Here is a 19,380-nt window from a genome sequence, read left to right as displayed (position 1 = left end):
TACAAAAATTGGATTCCTGTATATTCCTGTATATTTTTAAAAAAATCTTTAAATGAGAAGTAGCACCTTTATAAAAGAATATAATTTTCTTTGCGCCATCGTCACAAACATTTTCAAAGCTTATGAACCAGCCATAATTCAGTTCTACCAAAGGAAAGTTAGCATGACAAAAGATTCTGGTGGAATCTAGTGTAACTGCAGTCCACAAAAAAACAGCTGATCCAATCAACATTGTTGAGTTTGTGTGGCACTTATTAAGTTGTCTTAAAAATATTTGTCACTGAATAATCCAAGACCTGGTACAGGCCTCCATAAGTATATAGTTGACTCATTCTGAATTTATGGCAAGAAATCACTCTATAGTATATATTTAATATATAATTAAAATAAATCATCTTGATCATAACCCCTGCCTAGTAACAAAATACCATCTTTACCCTTGAATAAAGACCCAGGTTTGACCTTTTGTATATAACTAGAAATCTTCATCTTTAAAACTCTATTCTGTGGGAACTGTATTCATCCAGAAAATAAACCCTGAAATATAACTTCACAAATGGAATTGACAGTGAACTAACATTGCATCATCATTTTTCTCAGAAAAATTAAGCACAAACGTAACATTTCACAAGTACCATTACCATGCAAATGCATGTTGAATTTCATTGCTGTTTTAAATCCCAAATCACAACTAGCATGCAGATTTTCCCCTACCCCAAATACTAAATCCTTGGTAATTGCACCTCTTTGGTGTAATCAGAACATTTGGGCAAGATTATACCAGTTTTAAAGAAAGCAGATGAGCAGAACCATTTTCAGATATATGTTTACACAGTGTATATTTCACTATTAAAAACAAAAGAATAGCCAAACTTAACATACTACATTCAATTTTAAATATGTCCATTGGGGAAAAAAATTTAGAGCCATCCCATTTTTTAGGAACCATCTAAAAAAGTTCCCACCACTAACAAATTGTGAAAATATGTTTTCACGTTTTTAACAGTCTTATCATTTTTTTAAAATTTTTGCTAATAAGCAAGTATTCCAGTCCTACATTCCTTAAATGTTTAATACAATGGACTGTGAAACAAGGAAGTATTACAGAAGTTACCCTATCCCCCCAAACAAGAACAGAACAGAACAGAACACTGTGTAATAAAAACCTGATGTGTTGGTTTTGTTAAAGAACTGTTCCATGGCGTTCTTTCAGGGCTTCTGCTCTTTACCAGCGCTTAGCCCATCTTCTGTTGGCATTAGCTACACAATAGCACTTCTGTATCCAGAATGTGAATAACAATTCACAGGACACTGATACCTCTTTGTAGTTCCAAAAGTGCCCAGGAGTCACTTGTACCACAACATCTTGCCCCAAAGAAGATTCAAGTAAGTGGCAGCACCTTTGGCCCATAAGCGCAATGTAGTATTCCAGTAGGAAAAGAATTATATATTTGCTCAAGATAATACAATGGCAACATATCACGCACGGTGTCTCTGATGAAGCTTCAAACCCTTCCAGAACTTTATACAATGGAGCCTTTCGAGGATGATAAATGAATTGACTGGATCCGTGTTGCCAACGTCCTCTGTAAATCTTGTAGAACATTTTGGCCGGATGAATCTCCATTTTTGTCATACAGCAACTGTTTGAAAGCTTCGTTTTCAATTAAAACCATCATATTTTTTAGAAAGTACCCCTCACAAAAAGAAGCTAGTTCTGTGACTCCAAGAAACTGAAGATGGAAAATAAAGGATGGGAAGAGAAAAGAAACACAAATAAATACAAACTGAAATTGTTCACTGAAGCTAATTCTTCAGCCCACAGTGCTTTAGGCTTATTCAACAGTATCCAATATCTCTTGGCAATTTAAGGTAAACCTACATGGATATTACAATCAATCAGTGTGACAAATGTCTCACTTAGAACACACAACATGCACTTTAATCTGTTCTCCTGATACTAATTTCCCAGAAAAATCCATTTTTATCCTTCCTGCTGAATAAGAGTTTCTCCATGATCATAGAGAAAATCTATCAAAGTGGTTGCTAGGGGTCAAAAACTACTCAATAGGACATAATCAATACATCAATCTGGTCAAGTTGTCACTATAGTCAAGAGAGTACTGGCATTTTCCCAGCACACCCTACAATATTTTCATCCTAATAATCATTTACTTGCTATTGTAACTGTTACTGTCAGAACCAGAAACAAGTGATGATCTTGTGTTTTGACTATTGAGAGGGCTTATCTGTTATTTCTCTGGATGGTACCCAAGATATTCTCTACTTTGGTGACTATTTCAACAACTGTTGAGAAAAATGTGGAAGATAAGAGAGAACATAAAAACTATTAAAGATATTTAACACTGGAAATACCATCCTGGATGCAACTTAGAAAAGAATAACTGAGTTGGAAAATATATAAAGACAGTGGTTATATGTCATGTTCATCATTTCAATGTTCTGTATACATCGTAACATTTCGCATGTCACTTTTCTAACCCGTGTTTGCGGGTTGGAAATTTCCAGCCGTGCCAGGCTGTAATCTTCTTACTGCAACTGTGGAATGTATGTTTGGGTTAGTGACTCTGTTCAAGGTTACTTTCTCAGGCCGATGTGGGTAACGGTTGCTAACACCTGGGAGGGGGTGGTTGCTAGGAGGGCGGAAGGGCGGGACTGGTTTGAAAGCAAGGGGTTTTAGTTTGTATTTCGCGCGCTTTTGCTCATTCTCAGCTTTCTCTGTATTTGCACACTATTCTTATAATAAATCAGTTATCTTGAAGCTCTGGCTTGTGAGACTGAGTATTTTGGAGTAGGCAACCATTACATTATAGCTAAAATTGATTAGGAAAATGATATTAAGATTGTTCAGGACAAAGTCCTCAAATCTCATTCTCTGGGCCAGTTTAAATACAACTGGAATATTAGAAGAAGCTGAGAAAGGCCACCCAGTTATTTTTATGGAAGTTCTAATATAGGACTGGCTTTGCCTGAAAATTATCAAGTAGATACTGAAATGTTACACTGTGTTCCAGCTTAAGCCTTGGCCAATCATTGTCAAGTTCCTTAGATTTGCCTTACAGAAGAAAAATTTGCCTTGCAGAGGAAAAATTTACAGAATGTCTGATCTGCTTGAGCAATGACTAAGGAAATTACAAGTCTCATACTATGGTCTTCTCATATTAAATTAAGGAAGGTCAATAGTGTAGACACTCAGTATGGAAAGAAACTTAACCCAATGTGAAATACTGCTAGAGAAAAGAATCTCCAATATTTCATCAGATTTACAACTGTCTTTGTTTGGAAATTAACAGTTGGCACCAAGAAATTATTTTGTAATTACTTACGTGGAAGCTGACAATATATTACTCCTTTAAGCTGCTTTTGAAGAAGAATTAAAAAAAAATCTCTAATTTTGCTATTATGCTTCTTCTATTCAGACTGTTACCTTAATTCCACATTTGCTTGTTATATATGTATCTCCTTTGCTACAGTGAAAGATTATGAATGGCAGTTTCTTATACAGCTGTAGCCTAACTTCCTTTCCCCCCTCCTCCTGTTTCTTTCCCCTCTCCTGCCTTTCTTTTTCTCTCAATCTGTTTTCACTAGAAATTTATGAATGTTTACTAAGCTAATGAGTAGAACTTCCTTCCCTTTCCTCTCCTTATTGGCTAGTTTAAGATTAACAATACCAATCACTGGATTCATTTATTAATTTATATAAGGGATAGCAAGGATGTTTGACTACCATAAGATTTATAGATCTTATTTTTAATTTTATCACTGTATTGCTAATATTTTATTGTTTTATCTCGCTTTTTTTGAGCTTGGTATTTTGGTATGGTCCAGATATGGCATGAATAGATGTGATTTTTTTCCTTGCTCACTGTTTTTAACACTGTACTATTCTTGATGTATTAGACTAGTGGGGGCAAGGGGTTTCTGCTGAAGCTGAATATCCATTAAATGATAAATGGGATTTTTCAACAGCCTACTAACTTAAAATATTTGAGGACAACTTGGGAGTCTTTGTCAGCCTTTCAAGACTGACAAGATCAGGGAACAGATTCCAGAAGAGAACTAGAATTATACTTATTGTTTCAGAATCTTGCAACCCTGACTGTGTTTTTCTTTTCCTCCTCCTTATGCCCCAGGGAGCCAGGAAGAAGCCAATCTGAGTCTTTTCCTAATCTTTCCCTGTTTCCCAGGCTCAAAGCATGTGTTTGCACATGTTGCTGGAACTGTCTCTGAACAGTTGGAGAAACAACTACACTCTGTAGCCTTGCAATGTCTACACTCTTATTATACAAACTTCACTGGCCTGTACATGAAGTTACGCATCCTGTTTTTATTTTGAAGATGGGTAACGTTTCAATACAAACATGGCCTTTCCCATCAGTCCATCCAGCCCTTAACAGCAATATTCCTCTCATATTGATTCTGGGATCCATACCAGAAGCAAAATAGTTCTGTCACTGTTTTCCATTCTTGGAAGCGGAGGAAGTAACAGCATAGCTATGCTATTAGATGTAAACCACAAAGAACTAGAGAATGACTCCCAACCCTGAGGAAATGGAAGAAGACTCAGGAGTATGGCAGAGATGCCTTGAGTAAGACTGTCTGCCTACTTGGGCATTTCATTAAGTACTTCTGGCAAGGGAGCAATTACTCTGAGAAATTATCATTGAAATAGGAAATCCCAATACAGTAATGAAAATTTGGGCCAAATTTGTGTCCAACAGATTTTGTCTGTTAAATCCAAAATCTGCTAAACTAAGGGTTTAACTGTATTAATAATATCTAATGGCTGTCTCCTGTTACATGGAATGTTAAAGGGTTGGTTTTTCTTCCTAAAATTGAACCGGAATGAATAAAAACCAGACTTAATGAAAGAGAATCTGGAAACGGCTTGGGACAGAGTGATAAGAATTATGTTATGGACTGACTCAGAAATGTGTGGAATTACGCTAATGGGAAATATAAAAAGGATGCTTTCTGGAATAATGAAGTGAAAGAAACGATGAATAATAAAAATATACAAGATAATGATTGCTGTAAAAAATGAAGCTGGAAGATACTGTGCCATGTACAGAGAAAGAAAAAGCTTCCCTAACTCAAAGAGAGCAAAGAATGCTTAAGAGAAAACACAAAGCAAGTTTTAATTTCTTTTGCTTTGTGTGTGTTTAAGGGTTATTGCGGGGCGGGGGGGGGGTCCTCTGATAATTAGTGTCCTTACACAGGTTCCATCCTTGTATCTTTGATCCAAATGGGCAACTCTTTCCATCAGAGTTACTGCTATAATATTAGTGGATCAACACTATCTTGTTATCTGCCCAGAATCTTATCCCTTTTACTCTATTTTTTGTGGAAAATTCCTATAAAATGCTGTTTGTGGCTTTACCACCCTTGTGTTTTTATTTTTCCCACCGCTGCTTGTCTTTGCATGTAAATACCTAAAGTTATAAAAGAAGTTTTATGTTTCCCCTTTTCTTATTTTTAATAGATGATTTTTTAAAAGTATAACTTGTGAGATTGATCTAATTCTTCAAAGAAGTGGGGACTGTTTTCCCTAGTCATATACCTGAAAACTAAAAACAGCCAGGAAGTGGCCCTATAGAATTCCTTTTATCATCTATTCTTCCTGCTATTTGCTGGAAGGCAAGATACTCTGGGACCCCTATGTGTCTAGGATTAGGAGAAGGACACCAGGTAAAGGCATTCCCCATGAAAGACAGGTGGTGGCAGTGGTAAACTACCAAGCACTATTCCAAGGGAGGAAGGTGGGCCAGAGTGTATAAATCCAAGGTCTTCTGGGAGATGGGCTTTGAGATCTCCAACCTTTCACTCTATAGGTTCAACTCTGCTACTTACTGCTATATTGAAAAGGGAATGGTGCAATGGATATGTATATATGCATACATTTTAGTGGTTTTTTAAAGCAATCACAGCTGCTTAAAGTCAGCAGCAAGCCTATCTGCATTGAATCCTAACCCTAATCCAAGACCTTGACTGCATTTCTTCAGGATTAAAAGGCCAAATGCCCATATGCATTATGTTATATACAATATTAATAGCCATGTCATATATAGCTACAGTGAGCCAAATCCTACTGCTATTCATTAAAATTTCACTACCCTTCCCTCCCCATCTGCCTAAGCCCAGGTACTAGTCATCAGCTGCCCAGCAGAACACATTTGGGAAGGATGGGAAGAATTTATACAACTGGACCTACCAATGCAATGTTTCAGTGTAATGGCATGGGAAGATGTAACAAAGCACAGGCAAAAATTAGGCCAGGATTTCAGCAATTAGACCTTGACACCTGTCCAAGCATATTTTCTGCTGATGCTGAGCTTGGATACTTGCATCAATGAGTAAGTATGAGCAATAATACTGGGTTACCTTGGCATGATTATAAATATCCACACAATTTTCTGTGTTGATACTTTTTGCACAGATGATCTCACAGTGACGTTGCAGTGCTTCAAGCTGGAAAAATTTAGCAGCAGATAGGAGCTGAAAAAGGAGGAAAAAGATTATTACAGGTTTTGGAAAGTAACAATTTTTGTGGGCACCAAAAGGAATGTTTCTTTTTCAACTTCTTGGTCTGTCTTTGTGCATTTCATAGTATTTCAAACAGTATCTCACGAAACTGAAGAATTTGGGTGCTATATTATTCACTTTTTTCCTGTTCCACAAAGTTACTGGGGAATGTTGTTACATGTTTTTACAGGGCCTTCCATATGTCAAAATCTATGGGTCAAAAAAACCCAAACCAAACCATGAAAAATAAAGATTATATCACCTCCAAACAAACATTTTTATTCAGCCAAATCTAACAATTTAGCATACTTGTAATAACAGTTTTTAGTGTAAGATGCCTCTTACCTCCATAATTTCATTGTTTTTAATGAGAAGTGACTCTGAACCTCCATAGTAGAGATACTGCATAATAAGCTGAAACCAAAGAAATACATAAATTACAAAAATACATTTGTTTCTGAAGTTAACACTAAGGGAAAAGTAATAAATCATTATTATTCCAAAATGGAAAACAGAAAAGAATGAAATAGTTATTAATATATTTTAATATATATTGAAAAGATATCCCATACTTAACTTTATATCTTGGAATAGTTCTTGTTGTTTCAGTTATTTTTAGCCAAGGTTTCTTGGTAAAGGAAATCTACTGGTTGCAAAGCTATAGAATTAACAAATATTTTTCCTCCTAAGAGGATCATATGATCTACTTAGCAGCAGTTTTGTGGGAAGAAATTCAGCATGCAAATGCAGGGCAAGGAAAAGTTTCACCATAATATACAAATACAACACAAGGAAAGCCTTCACCTGCTAAACCTCTGCCAGTCATGCTACTATTAAAGGCAAGATAAATCTGGCAACTCTTTAACATACCACTTCCAGAATAATTTAGGTTTCCCTTGATGTAAAGTCCAGTCGTGTCCAACTCTAGGGGGCGGTGCTCATCTCCGTTTCTAAGCCTTGGAGCTGGCGTTGTCCGTAAGGACCCGTCCGTGGTCATGTGGCTGGCATGACTGCACGGAACGCCGTTACCTTCCCGCCGAAGCTACTCTTAATCTACTCACATTTGCATGTTTTCGAACTGCTTGGTGTGCAGGAGCTGGGACTAGCAACGGGAGCTCACCCCGCCGCGTGGATTCGAACCGCCGACCTTTCGATCGGCAAGCTCAGCAGCTCAGCGGTTTAACCCGCAGCGCCACCGCGTCCCTTAATTAAGGAGCACTTTATTATTCATACTTCTGAAAACCTCAATACAAGAAATTAAAAAAGAAACATGTAATACCAGTAATTGTAGGAGCTCACTTCTGAACAAGAATGTTTGTTTGATTGATTTATTACTACTCAAGGCGGCCAAACAAATTTAAAAAGCAAAATATAAAAACTAAAGACTTAAATTGAAATTAACACTACGACTGGCATAAAACCAATTAAACAATTAAAAGCCTGGTGGAAGAGAGGCATCTTTACATGGTCTTGAAATGCTAGCTGAGTGGGAAGCAAATGCAGGCCCTGAGAGAAGGCATTCCACAACAAGGAAGCAACACAGGAAAAGGCAGAAGGTCTCTTCAAAAGGGCCTCTCTTGCAGTTCTTAACATTCAGATAGGTTCCTGATGGGAGAGATGGTCTCTCCAATCCTTAAGAAGTTTCTAAGAAGCATTTATGGTGGCCAGAGGAGGAATCCTTCAGGATCCTGAGTGAACTACTCTTCTAATTGACCTGAGAATTCAAACTTTGCTAATAATTCCACTTTCTAAACCTTTTTACCATTCCTACACAAATGTTACAATATTTAATTCTATGCCCAGTCTATAAAACAAGTCAATGTCATTCACAAATAGTTTGATTCCAATTAATAACATAATTGAAATGCTGCTATTGGAAAACAGTCATTGGAGTCCGTATTTCAGGAAATTTCTCTTGTACTAATTGTCATTTATACAGAGGTTTCTTGAGACACTTAAAGTTACCTGGAAAATGGGATACTTCACATAGCTGATCTCAATGAAAGTGCTATCAGATGCGGGTTTGCTGGACAACAGGGCTTTAAACCTATGCAAAAACATCCAAATATATTTGCTATTTCAAGACAATTTGTGAAAAAAAATACACCACCAAAAAAAAGGTCTTGGGTAAGAACTGGCCTCTGCACCAGCATGGTATAAAGTTCACATACAAGGATGATACTTATCCATTGCAGACTCACATACTCTTTTTTAATGCAGAAAAAGTAAGTTCCAGGGTCTGTCAGCAGCATCCAAAGCTATGAACTGCTTAACCAGGACATTAGATCACAAGTTGTACTAGCCAGCCTTGTTCAAACAGTCAGCCTTTGTGCTGAGTGGTAATTCTGGCAGCTGTATTTCCAGTTCATCTTGAAGGTAGTAGGCTTAGGAGGGCCAAATTAAATATACAGGACACAATGTTCTTTCCAATGGCCACTTTTCTAGTACTTTTCTGGGCTTTTTAGCTAGTACTGCTGACCAACACCTAAGTTAAAGCAATCAATTCTCTGTCTCCTCCCTCCTCACCTCCACTTCCACCATCCTTTTGCAAGGAGAAGGCAGTCAAGAAGGGAAGCGTTTCAGAGGAGAGGGCTAAGAAAATGGTAATTAGCAATAGCTTCTTGAAGTCATCTCAGGTGCCTTAAGCAACAGTCAACCCCATCTCCTGCCACCCACCTTTCCTACTTCAGAGAATAAAAGCCCATGACAAAGGGGAAAAATTGTGCTTGGCTCCTCAATACCTTACATTCATAGTTGTCAAACAACTTCCATTGCTGGAAGGAAGTGGCAGGGATTCCTGTGGTGCTGTCCAGGAAGATCTACACTCACTCAGCTCCAAGGCTGGTAGGAAAACTGGTGTCTAATCATACATACCACAATGGCTCTACACTCACAATGGCAAGCAAATTTCTCAAACTTTCATTTGGGGATGTATTATAACATTGACTTTTAACATAAGACTTTAGCATTAGAGCAGAAACATAGTTTGGCTGCTGAATGTAACTTCTCTGAGTAGACTACCACTCTTCTGACCGATTTCTATCCTTTGTCCTTATGCTTTGATGTCCCTTTCTGGATTCTATCACACTTTTCTACTAGACAAGTCTATTGCACTGAGATATACAGTAATCACAGGCAATTTCTTCAACCAATGAAGAAATATAATCTTCATTGCAAATTCCTTTTGGGTAGCCTATAAATCTGCCTACCTTATGTAATCTAAAATACCGAGATTAAATTTATGCCATATTCATCTATAAGTATGTATAAATACCTAGGAGACGCAGTAAATAATAATACTCTGTGCGCATAAAATGGTCTTCCTTCCACAAGGAATGTAACATCGGACATCTCTTTATTGTTGAGAAAATGAGGATCTGGAATCACAAAAAAACAACAGACCAAAAAAAAAATCACCCCAAAACAAACAAACAAACAAATAAAAAACAAGAGGAAGGCATTTTAATTGGGAGTAAATTAAAACACCAATATATTTGATCCTGGTTGTAAAGACAATAATTTAAGATGGATATCCCTTTGAAGTTATTTTGAAGAAGTCCTTGGTAGGGCATATACTCTAGTATGGTTGTACAAAGTGCATTCCAAGCCACTGAAATAGATTCTAAAACTATTTTTAAAGGTAACAGACGTGCTTCAGGGCAGTCTAAGATACCTTGTTGCCTGAGACAGAAGGGGAAATTATATGCCCTTTCCAAGTCCATCCATAGCACCCCAGTTAGTCAAGTTATTGTGTTACCTTGGGCAGAAAATCCCACAAGCATCTCTCCCAGGAAATAAAAATAATATAAAAATCATTAACTATTTGCTGACCTTACATGACACCCAAGGTCAGTATTAAGAAAGCAGTTTCCTCACTCTGCCTAGAGGCCTAAACTAACCCTTGTATTTTGCAAAATTTCTGAGCAGAGAGGTAAATATTGTGGTATGTTATTTTTATATTCAAGGTTATATGTTGTTTTATGAGTTTTATTTTTCCTGCATATTTTGGAGGATTATGAACTGCCAAAGTCCTGGGAAGGGGGTGAGGTAGGGTTATACATTCTATATCAATCAATAAGGGATGACTTGTTTTGACATTAAGCTAAGCAGGAAGCTGGCCACTAAATGTAGATAAAACTGTCAGCAAATCACTGTTGTGAATGCAAGTTCTGCTCAGCAGAGTAAATTCTATGTTTTCTCTTAGCTTGATCTCTGGGAGAAAAACAGGCATAAAAGCATTATTAAGGTCCACTGTATATACCCATATTCCAAAGCAGAACAATTGGTAAAGTAAATGATTAGCATTTGGTTTGGAAGGCAAAAGGAAGTCTAGTGCTGGTAAACCTTTCCAAAGGTTATACTGAATGGGATGTATTGTTTGTATTCATCTGCTGACTGTAATTATGTTTTGTGTTTAATTGAGTTTTTAATAGTGGTTTTAGTATGGTTGTATGTTTGTTGTATTTATTTATATTTTTTTATTTTTCCTGTTGTTGTTTTTAATTCTTGTGAGTTGCCCAGAGTCACATTATATGAGATGGGAGGCTATAGAAATAAATTAATAAATAAATAAATTTGACCCTGATTAGGATATCCTGTGATCTCTTCTGATTTTGGATTACATGAAATGTCTATCAAGATTGAGGCATATCTTTTGACATTTGGAACCAAAGACCCCAGACAGCACACTTACCTAAACGAGATGTCTGCTTGCGTTTGATTTCAATAAGCTTGGGAATTGGATAAGGTCCATAGCAATGGGTGAAAATGACAGCTAGTTGTTGACTAATCACTTCATTCTGAAATAAAACAAAATGCAATAAAATAAACACAAAACAAAGTTCTTTCACCCAAATGTTTTATGACTCACTCACAGGAACTGATAGAATATCATATACTTCTGAGGACCTAAAAAAGTGAGCAGATACCCTTTTCCTGATACTTTAACTGTAGTAAGATATTGCCTTAATACACTTTCCTTGAGCAATTTCTTTACTATACTATTAGAAGCTGAATAAGTCAATATTGTGGAGATACCTTATAGGTAATTACTTCTCTCATCAAGCAGAATGATACTCTTGTAAAACCAAATAATGCAAATCTAAATCTTTATGTCTTTCAGCTGAGAATTCAGGGGAAAATTAAGCCAACTTTGGAGAATTTACAGCTCAATCAAACAGTAAATGTCTTGCATACATGTTCATTTTCTGGCAATTCTAGTAAAAAGGGGATTAACAACATACATCCATGCATCGGGCATTGGGGCTGGCTGCCAATGAGAGACACAAAAGGGCTATGCCATTCTTCAAATTGGTAGGGAAAACAGTGCTATGGAGCAGATGAGGACATTCACGTATCACCTGTGACTCCTTAAAGCAGCTGTATCTTCTCCCAGGTCTATGTGTCTGCCCTCCACAGCTGTAGCACAACCCCAGGAAAATATGCATTTGGTTAAGAAGTTGGCAGTGAAGAAGGTAGCCACTTCATCTGGTGGCCTATTTCACTGCTTGACAGGTCCTACAGTCAAGAGATTTCCCCTGACAGGTAGCCTGAACCTATTTCTCTGTAAGTTTTAGCCCACTGGTACTGATCCTATCCTCTGAGGCAATACAGAATAAGTCTATTCCCGCTTCTGTTGGACAGTCCTTCAGATATTTGAAGACTGTTTTCATATCTCCCCTTATCATCTCTTCTGCAGGTTAAATATACCCACTTCCTTAACCATTCCTCATAAGATTTGGTTTCCAGACTCCTCCCTACCATGGTAGCCCTCCTCTGAACTTGATCCAATTTGTCACTGTTCTGTTTTTTGAATGCACGTGCCCAGAACTTTTCACTGTATTCAAAGTGGGTCTAATCAGGACAGAGTAGAGTGGAACAATTATTTCCCTGATCTGGACTGTATGCTCCTTGCACTCCAAGATAGCATTTGACTTTTTTTTTTTCTAGCAGCTGCATCATACTGCTAGCTCATGGTTAAACTTTGGTTGACAAAGACACCCAAGTCTTTTTTACATGTACTATTGCCAAGCTAAGTCTCTCCCATCCTATACTTGTGCCTTTAATTTTTTATACTCACAGAACTTTACATTTCTCTGTGATAAATTCCATCCTATTCGTTTCAGCTTGTTACTCAAGTCTGTCTAGATCTTTTTTCATTTTTTCTCACTCTTCTCTGTCCATCCCTGTCAGCTTTGCATCATCTGCAGACTTAAAAACCATTCTCTCAAACTTCTTCAATCAAGTCATTAAAGAACTATTGAACAGCACAAGCCCAGAACAGAGCCCTGTGGCATTCCATACCATACTACTGTCCAAGCTGAAACTGAGCCATTAATGAGCAGTTTTTGGGTGAGGTCATTTGGCCAACTGTGAGTTCATCTAACAATAGTAGAATCTAGTGCATACTTTACCATTTTATTAAAGAGAATATAATGAGAGACTCTGTCAAACGTCCAGGTAGATGTTCCCCTGATCTACTAAGCTATTAATTGCATTTTAGGTATGTGTTATTATAGCCAGTGGTTTCAAATGATCAACCAGGCTAGTCGAGGAAGTAGGAAAGGCTGCAGCAAGACAGATGAAAATAACTCTCTATTGCTGCTAAAAGTCCATTGAAATTATGAACTTGGAAGCTACAGTAGATCCTTTCTGGTCTGTAAATGAGGTATTCTTACTGCAAGAACTAGAACCCAAATGTAATAACCAACTCAAGCAGTCCGTTTAAATTGCAGTATTGAAAAAAAATGTATCTGGGCTAGCTTTTCACCACACTGTTGTCCTAACTAGCCAATGAAGACTGCCATGGTCATTCCAGAGAAAGATGGCATTTACACATTTGGGTCAACCTGGCATTATTTTTCTACTGCACTTATGTTCTTCTTGCCTTGTGGTTACCTTCCCCAACCCAGTATCTTCAAAACAAATTGTTTTTCAGTTCTTTTAGACTTGCTGACCATGAATTAATGAAGCTGGGGCGAGGCACAGGTTTGAAAAAAGTTGTTCTATTTCTGCCAAGATTAAACTAGTTCTTTCAAAAATGGACAGAAAGGCAGGTTAGGCGTTAAATAAGTACGGACCATCTAATATTAAAATGAATAAATAAATAGATGATGATGATGATGGTATCAGTAGAATCTTTCTAAATATTGTTCCGGTGAATGCTTTCAACCTCTGCACAATTGCTGAGTTTTTATGGGACAACTGCAGTAATGAGAAATGCCTATTATTTTCTTCCTGTTTCTGAGAAACCCATCCATATGTGTATAAAAACAAAATGAGAAATGGAGATTACTAATCAAAAGATCACTGTGATTCCAGGAGTTTCAATTTGTCATAAGCTACACATGATGTGATATCATCTTCATCCAGTATGCATAGAGGAGTATGAAGATAGCCTTGAAGAAGGATTTCAACAGCTTTTAGATAAACACATCTTAGACCTGGAAGTGAAGAGGGATTGGGTAAGAAATTCAAGTTCGCCCCACCTTGATTCTCATTAGTATAAGAGGGGGAGAGAGAATCTCTGCCAGGCTTTCAACTTTCTATTACTATACCCTACATTAATAAAGTAGACTTCCAGTAGTCCTTATTGAGACTGGTCTACCTCAAAGGACTGATCCCATATGGTATTGTTAAACGCAAAAAGAAGGACTGCCCCAAACTTCTCAAACTGCCTTTGGGGAGAATCTCCAGTATCAGTGTTGCATGAAAATTGATTAAAGATTGCTTTGGAAGACTGCTATCAGAAGATTTTAAATCCAAAACATCATTAATACTAGTCAACACTTGTGAGTAGGGAACCTAAGATGTTGGTGATAACAGCCAGAGGCAATATCTGCTTTGAGAAAATAGGTTTTTATTTTGACAAAACTAAGCTATAGCCCTTCCAAAGAGAATACCATTAATCAAACATGATACATAAATGTCCTTCAGTGGTTACTGGGAGTAATGCCAAGACTTGATTTGGAAAGGGTTTTTTTAAATTGGTGTATCAAAAACTCAGGTCCAGGAAAATGTTTATGGGTAACAGATCAGAAGAGGGCACAAAAGTTATAGAATCGATACTTCTTGGTTCCAATTCAGGAAGTTTCAGCAAATATTTCCTCTCCGTAAAAAACAGAAGAGGTCTTTGTGAACCCATTGTTGAAATATGTCATAGGAGAAATTATCTGTAAGGATTTAAATGCAAATCCATCAAATCCAAGGTTAGTTTCTAGATAGCGCCATGCTGCTCAATCATTTTATGTGACACTGGTTAATTGTGAGTTATATTGGCATGCCACACTGGTGTACCTGATGTTTGCCTCTCATATGAAGAATGCAAGATGCACATTTATGGAGATTTCGGGTCTTGGTTATTCTGAACTGTTTAGATAAGAAGTACTGACATTGATGACAAGCAATACTATAGGCGGCAATTGTCATTAGACCACAGAAAAATCTATCTGGGTGAGGGAGAAAGGAGACATGAACAATCTAGATAAAAGTTGATCTAATTTCAAATAATAACAAATCTTCACCAGGCTACTTCCCAAAATTGATGGCATTTTATTTCCTTGAAACAGCTTTTATATATTAACAAGCAAAATCTATTTTTCTCTGGATAATGCATGTTTCAGTATCATACTGTTTTATATTTCAAAGGATATACTATAATTCTATCAAAATAGTGCTATGAAAGAAAATATGCACTTCAATTATCATTTTCCTTTTAAGGAATTAAACCACAGTTGATTTAGACTGCTATATCTTCCAAGTCTGATCTAATACTCTAGTCTAGGAATTTAAAGTTTTTAAAGGTATTTAAGATTTTTTACATATTTTAAGTGTTCTTTTAATCAAATTACTGATTTTAATTTTTTTTATTGTACACAGCCCATTTTTATTCAACAGAACATTGTTTGGGGACTGATTTTTATCATGAGAAAAGAAATGGAAATCATATGATTAAGTAAGTAAATAAATGTTTTAAGAAATCTATTTAAGAATATGTGATATTGAACACAACAATGCATTTCTTGCTGCACTTCAGTGAATGGATCTACTCCAGGAATTGAAAACTTCTGACTTATCGGATTAATCCATTCACAATGTTTTCTCTTTCAATACACTCCTTTCTCCTTCTAGAGAACTCTAACATGAGATGTATTTATTTTTATTCATTTATTTAGAAAACTTATGTGGCTGCCTATCTTATACATGATAATCCTAGGCAGTTCACAACATTCCATACAGTAAAATCAGGATAAATATAACCCACAAACCCCACAACAATATTGCATATCACATCACAGTCCCACAACATCCCACCAACTACATTTACATTTCCACTTCCATCCTAGCCTTGGTGAGATCTCCTGGGGGGAGATCTGAGCACTGCTATACACAGCTGAAAGAAATGTGTACAACACCCTCTTTGTACTATTCCATCTGGCCAGCCAGATAAAGGGCCACTTTCAGCTCATTTGTTTATTAGCCTTTCTTGACTTGAGTGACTCCTCAGCTTTACCACTAGGCTTTGGCTTGTCATCTCTCCAGCCCTTAACTACTTCAGCATTAATCCACTCTTGCAAGAGATGGAGATCATCAGTTCAGGTTTTTTTTAAACTACCAATTCTATCCATACATCCATTTATTTACTTATTTGACTTACATCCCATCTTTATTTTGTACAACTCAAGGTGGCATACATAACACTCCCTCCTCCTACAATGCATTTGGGAGGATGCTTCTAGAAGAAGGAACTTAGTACTACCAATCAAAAAACATCCAGCAGCTGTTCTGTCTTTCCTTTGTTATCATTTTTAAAGTGGAGGTAGCAAGTACAAATTGTGGGAATACAGAAAAAATAAAGAAGCTTCCCTAACAGAGATGTCAGTTGCATCCCACATAAATGTTGAAATTTTGTCCAGTTATTACATGATAGAAGCATTGTCTGGTAACACCCACTAAGTGTCATGTATGCTGGAATAATTTTCAGGGGTTTGCTTGGCACATTGCACTAAGCCATGAGTAATTTCCTAGGCTTTGGCTTCTAATGTAGTGTGAACCCAACCAAGAGCAGCTTACTCAACAAACCATGATTACACAAGCATGGCTTAGCACATGCGAAGCCATTCACAGAGCAGCGTTTCCACGATTCTCACCAACTCGTCCTTTTGTATGATGCATTTGATTATTCATTTTTGGTGTTGTGGTGAATCATTGTTTCCCATTACATTCAAACTGGCAACCAATGGCTTGCTTACCCTCTAAACCAGTATTGCAGATCACAGTTTGAAGCTAATTTGCAATTCCAGTTTCAAGGTGAATTACACAAAGTAACTAACAAAATAAATGTTACCTAATAAGGGATAGGGAGATGATAGCAAGATGAGGCAGCGTAATCCGAAACACAAAAATACACTATTTTCATTAGCTTGTAGTACTTGATGGTTTGCTGCTATAAAGATTGCTCTACCTCAAATTGAAATATTTTAGTCAAAGTCTTACTGTTATACTTGATAACTTTTTCGTTCCATCTGTAATGCTTGTGTTTTGCTGTACAAGCTGTTTGTTTTATAAGCAGAAAAGCCCATTAGAAATAATAATTATTTGAGCTGCAGAATGACAAGTCTGCAGTGTCACCTACCTTACTTGCTTTCAATATTTCAATCATCAAAGGCAACCCTTGTGTGACGAGTTCCTCAGTGTATTCTTCCTCCTGGATAGATTTAAATTCTTTCAACAAGCACTGGATGAGAGGCCTTCTGTGTTGTTGAAAAGCAGTTCGCAAAGACTCTAACCATGTATGAAGAGTCCATGGAACACCTATTTAAAATAAAAAGTATTCTAAAAATTTGTATTGACTGTAAAAATTCAGAATCAGTGTTCTAACATGAAGGCCATATTGGCTTATGAGTGTGATTCTACATATACTGTTTCCTTTTCTGAGAGCCACCATCAGGTCTAATATTATTGTATACCTGTTATAGGCCAATATCACAAGTAGAGAACCCATTGCCAATTTCTATGGCTTTGTGTGTTTTTCCTTCTTGCTACAATCACCAGGTCATCTGCCTTTGTTAAGCAAGCAACCTGTGAAAAGAACTAGGAGGAGGAGTAACAATGTCCTCATGGTGTGTTCTTACTCTCTTGAATCCAAAAAGAGAGGCAAATGAATAAGCTGAGCAACAGTGGCAAGGAGGAAGATGGTTCTGAGACAGCAAGAGAGTGCCCAGCTGAAAGCACCTTGCCTTAAGGACTCCTAAAACTTGGAACCAACATGACTAATCTTCTCTCAGTCCTTGTATATTTATGTCTCCACAACTTTCAGACATGTAACTCTTAGCAATAATGACGCACTGTTCATCCTCTGAAACCCACCAGCAGAACTATAATTAACTCACAGTTCCAGTCTTCTCCAATCTCATCCTCCAGATATGTAGACTTTAACTCCCAGAATTCTCAGCAATGGTCATATTGGCTGGGGCATTCATGGAACTGAAGTCCTCATATCTGGAGGGGACCTGGGCAGGAAGTCTGTTCTACATAATCAAGTCATTGCAAATTTCCAAGTTTATATTGCTATGTTCTTCCATACTGTTTTAAGTGGTAAAGCTCTATTTACCTGAGCAGACATTTCAAAAATAAACTCAGTTTTTAAATGCTTATTAATTTAAATATAATTGTCCATGGAATGTCAAACACTTTCCTTGCATTTTAGAGCCGAGTACAAAATAGCTGGTTTAATTAGAAAAAACACCTTGCAATGACAGTGACAAAACAGCACCATGTCAATGTTCTGAACACATGTACCCAGAAAGCTTTGTTGTTGAGGAAAGATATTTTAGCCCTAATTAAAGGGACAACTAAAGGAAATGACAGGGCTGTGAAATGGCACCCTCCAATATGTTTGCCTGCCTGACATACTGCATTTAATTGTCCCACATCAGAATTGCACCTCTCAAAAAGAAATGGGAGAGTAATTGTAAGGGCATCTACAGTTGCAGAAACTGAGCACCATTTCCACCCATTAAAAAAAGTGAGACTTTCTGCAGTTAAAAAAAAATGAGTACAGGAAGAAGCACTGAGTAAATGTGGGAGAATTAGAAATGGATACTGTATATGGACCCTTTTCTTCCTCCCAATAAACAAGACAGGACAAATTCCATATGGAACACCTAAAGTTGAGGCTTTATATAACCCTTTTGTGCTAGTAAGAACTGCCTACTGCCTGCCAGGATGATTTTTCACACAAGGTGGTTTGCGCTGCTTGGGGCCACACTTCTCACCTCTATCATTGCTTTTGCCAGATCCTCTGTATCAGAGTTTCTCAACCTCAGCAGCTTTAAGATGAGTAGACTTCAACTCCCAGATTCCCCAGCCCAGATGCTGGCTGAGGAATTCTGGAAGTTGAAGCCCACACATCTTAAAGCTGCTGAGGTTGAGAAACGCTGCTCTATATTGCTGCAAAAAAGAGCAGGGTCACTCCTATATTGCTGGAATGTCAGAGTTCGGAATCCTGAATGACCAGGGTTCCAAATGGCATCACGATCCTCCCCATTTTAAGAAGCTTTCCTTTGACAAGTAGGAGGACACCAGGAACAGCAACAGTGGAACTGGAACAACAACATTTAGGGTAGGACTAAACGTGAAGCTCCGTTTTCCTTTCTATCACCAGTTCCCCGTTCACACAAGTAACTCATGAATTGGACTATCTAATAGAAATTCTGAGATGCTGATGTTGAGAGAGCTGATTTTAGAGCAGCAATATGTTCTTTGATATTAATAAGAGAAGATGTCTTATGCTGATCTTCTTTTGGCCTATTTTAATGTCTCAAATTCATTGCAAAA

General features: G+C 37.3%; 1 protein-coding gene across 1 annotated transcript in view; it reads right to left on the bottom strand.

Annotated features, from left to right (window-relative positions):
- Positions 1 to 822: 822 nt before the first annotated feature.
- ABTB3 (ankyrin repeat and BTB domain containing 3) overlaps positions 823 to 19,380 on the bottom strand; it is a 231,344-nt gene continuing 212,786 nt past the window's right edge. Inside the window, exons 12-18 of the mRNA XM_063308491.1 lie at positions 17,177 to 17,355; positions 11,237 to 11,342; positions 9,818 to 9,920; positions 8,509 to 8,590; positions 6,889 to 6,957; positions 6,403 to 6,516; positions 823 to 1,733 (exon numbers count right to left, since the gene is read on the bottom strand). Coding sequence (XP_063164561.1) covers positions 1,524 to 1,733; positions 6,403 to 6,516; positions 6,889 to 6,957; positions 8,509 to 8,590; positions 9,818 to 9,920; positions 11,237 to 11,342; positions 17,177 to 17,355 — 863 coding nt within the window. The 3' untranslated portion in view covers positions 823 to 1,523. The remainder of the gene's footprint in view (positions 1,734 to 6,402; positions 6,517 to 6,888; positions 6,958 to 8,508; positions 8,591 to 9,817; positions 9,921 to 11,236; positions 11,343 to 17,176; positions 17,356 to 19,380) is intronic.

This window comes from Candoia aspera, chromosome 7 (genome assembly GCF_035149785.1).
Source record: "Candoia aspera isolate rCanAsp1 chromosome 7, rCanAsp1.hap2, whole genome shotgun sequence".
Taxonomy (NCBI): domain Eukaryota; kingdom Metazoa; phylum Chordata; class Lepidosauria; order Squamata; family Boidae; genus Candoia; species Candoia aspera.
Note: the sequence above shows the minus strand (reverse complement) of the source record. Positions and strands in the feature narration are given on the sequence as shown.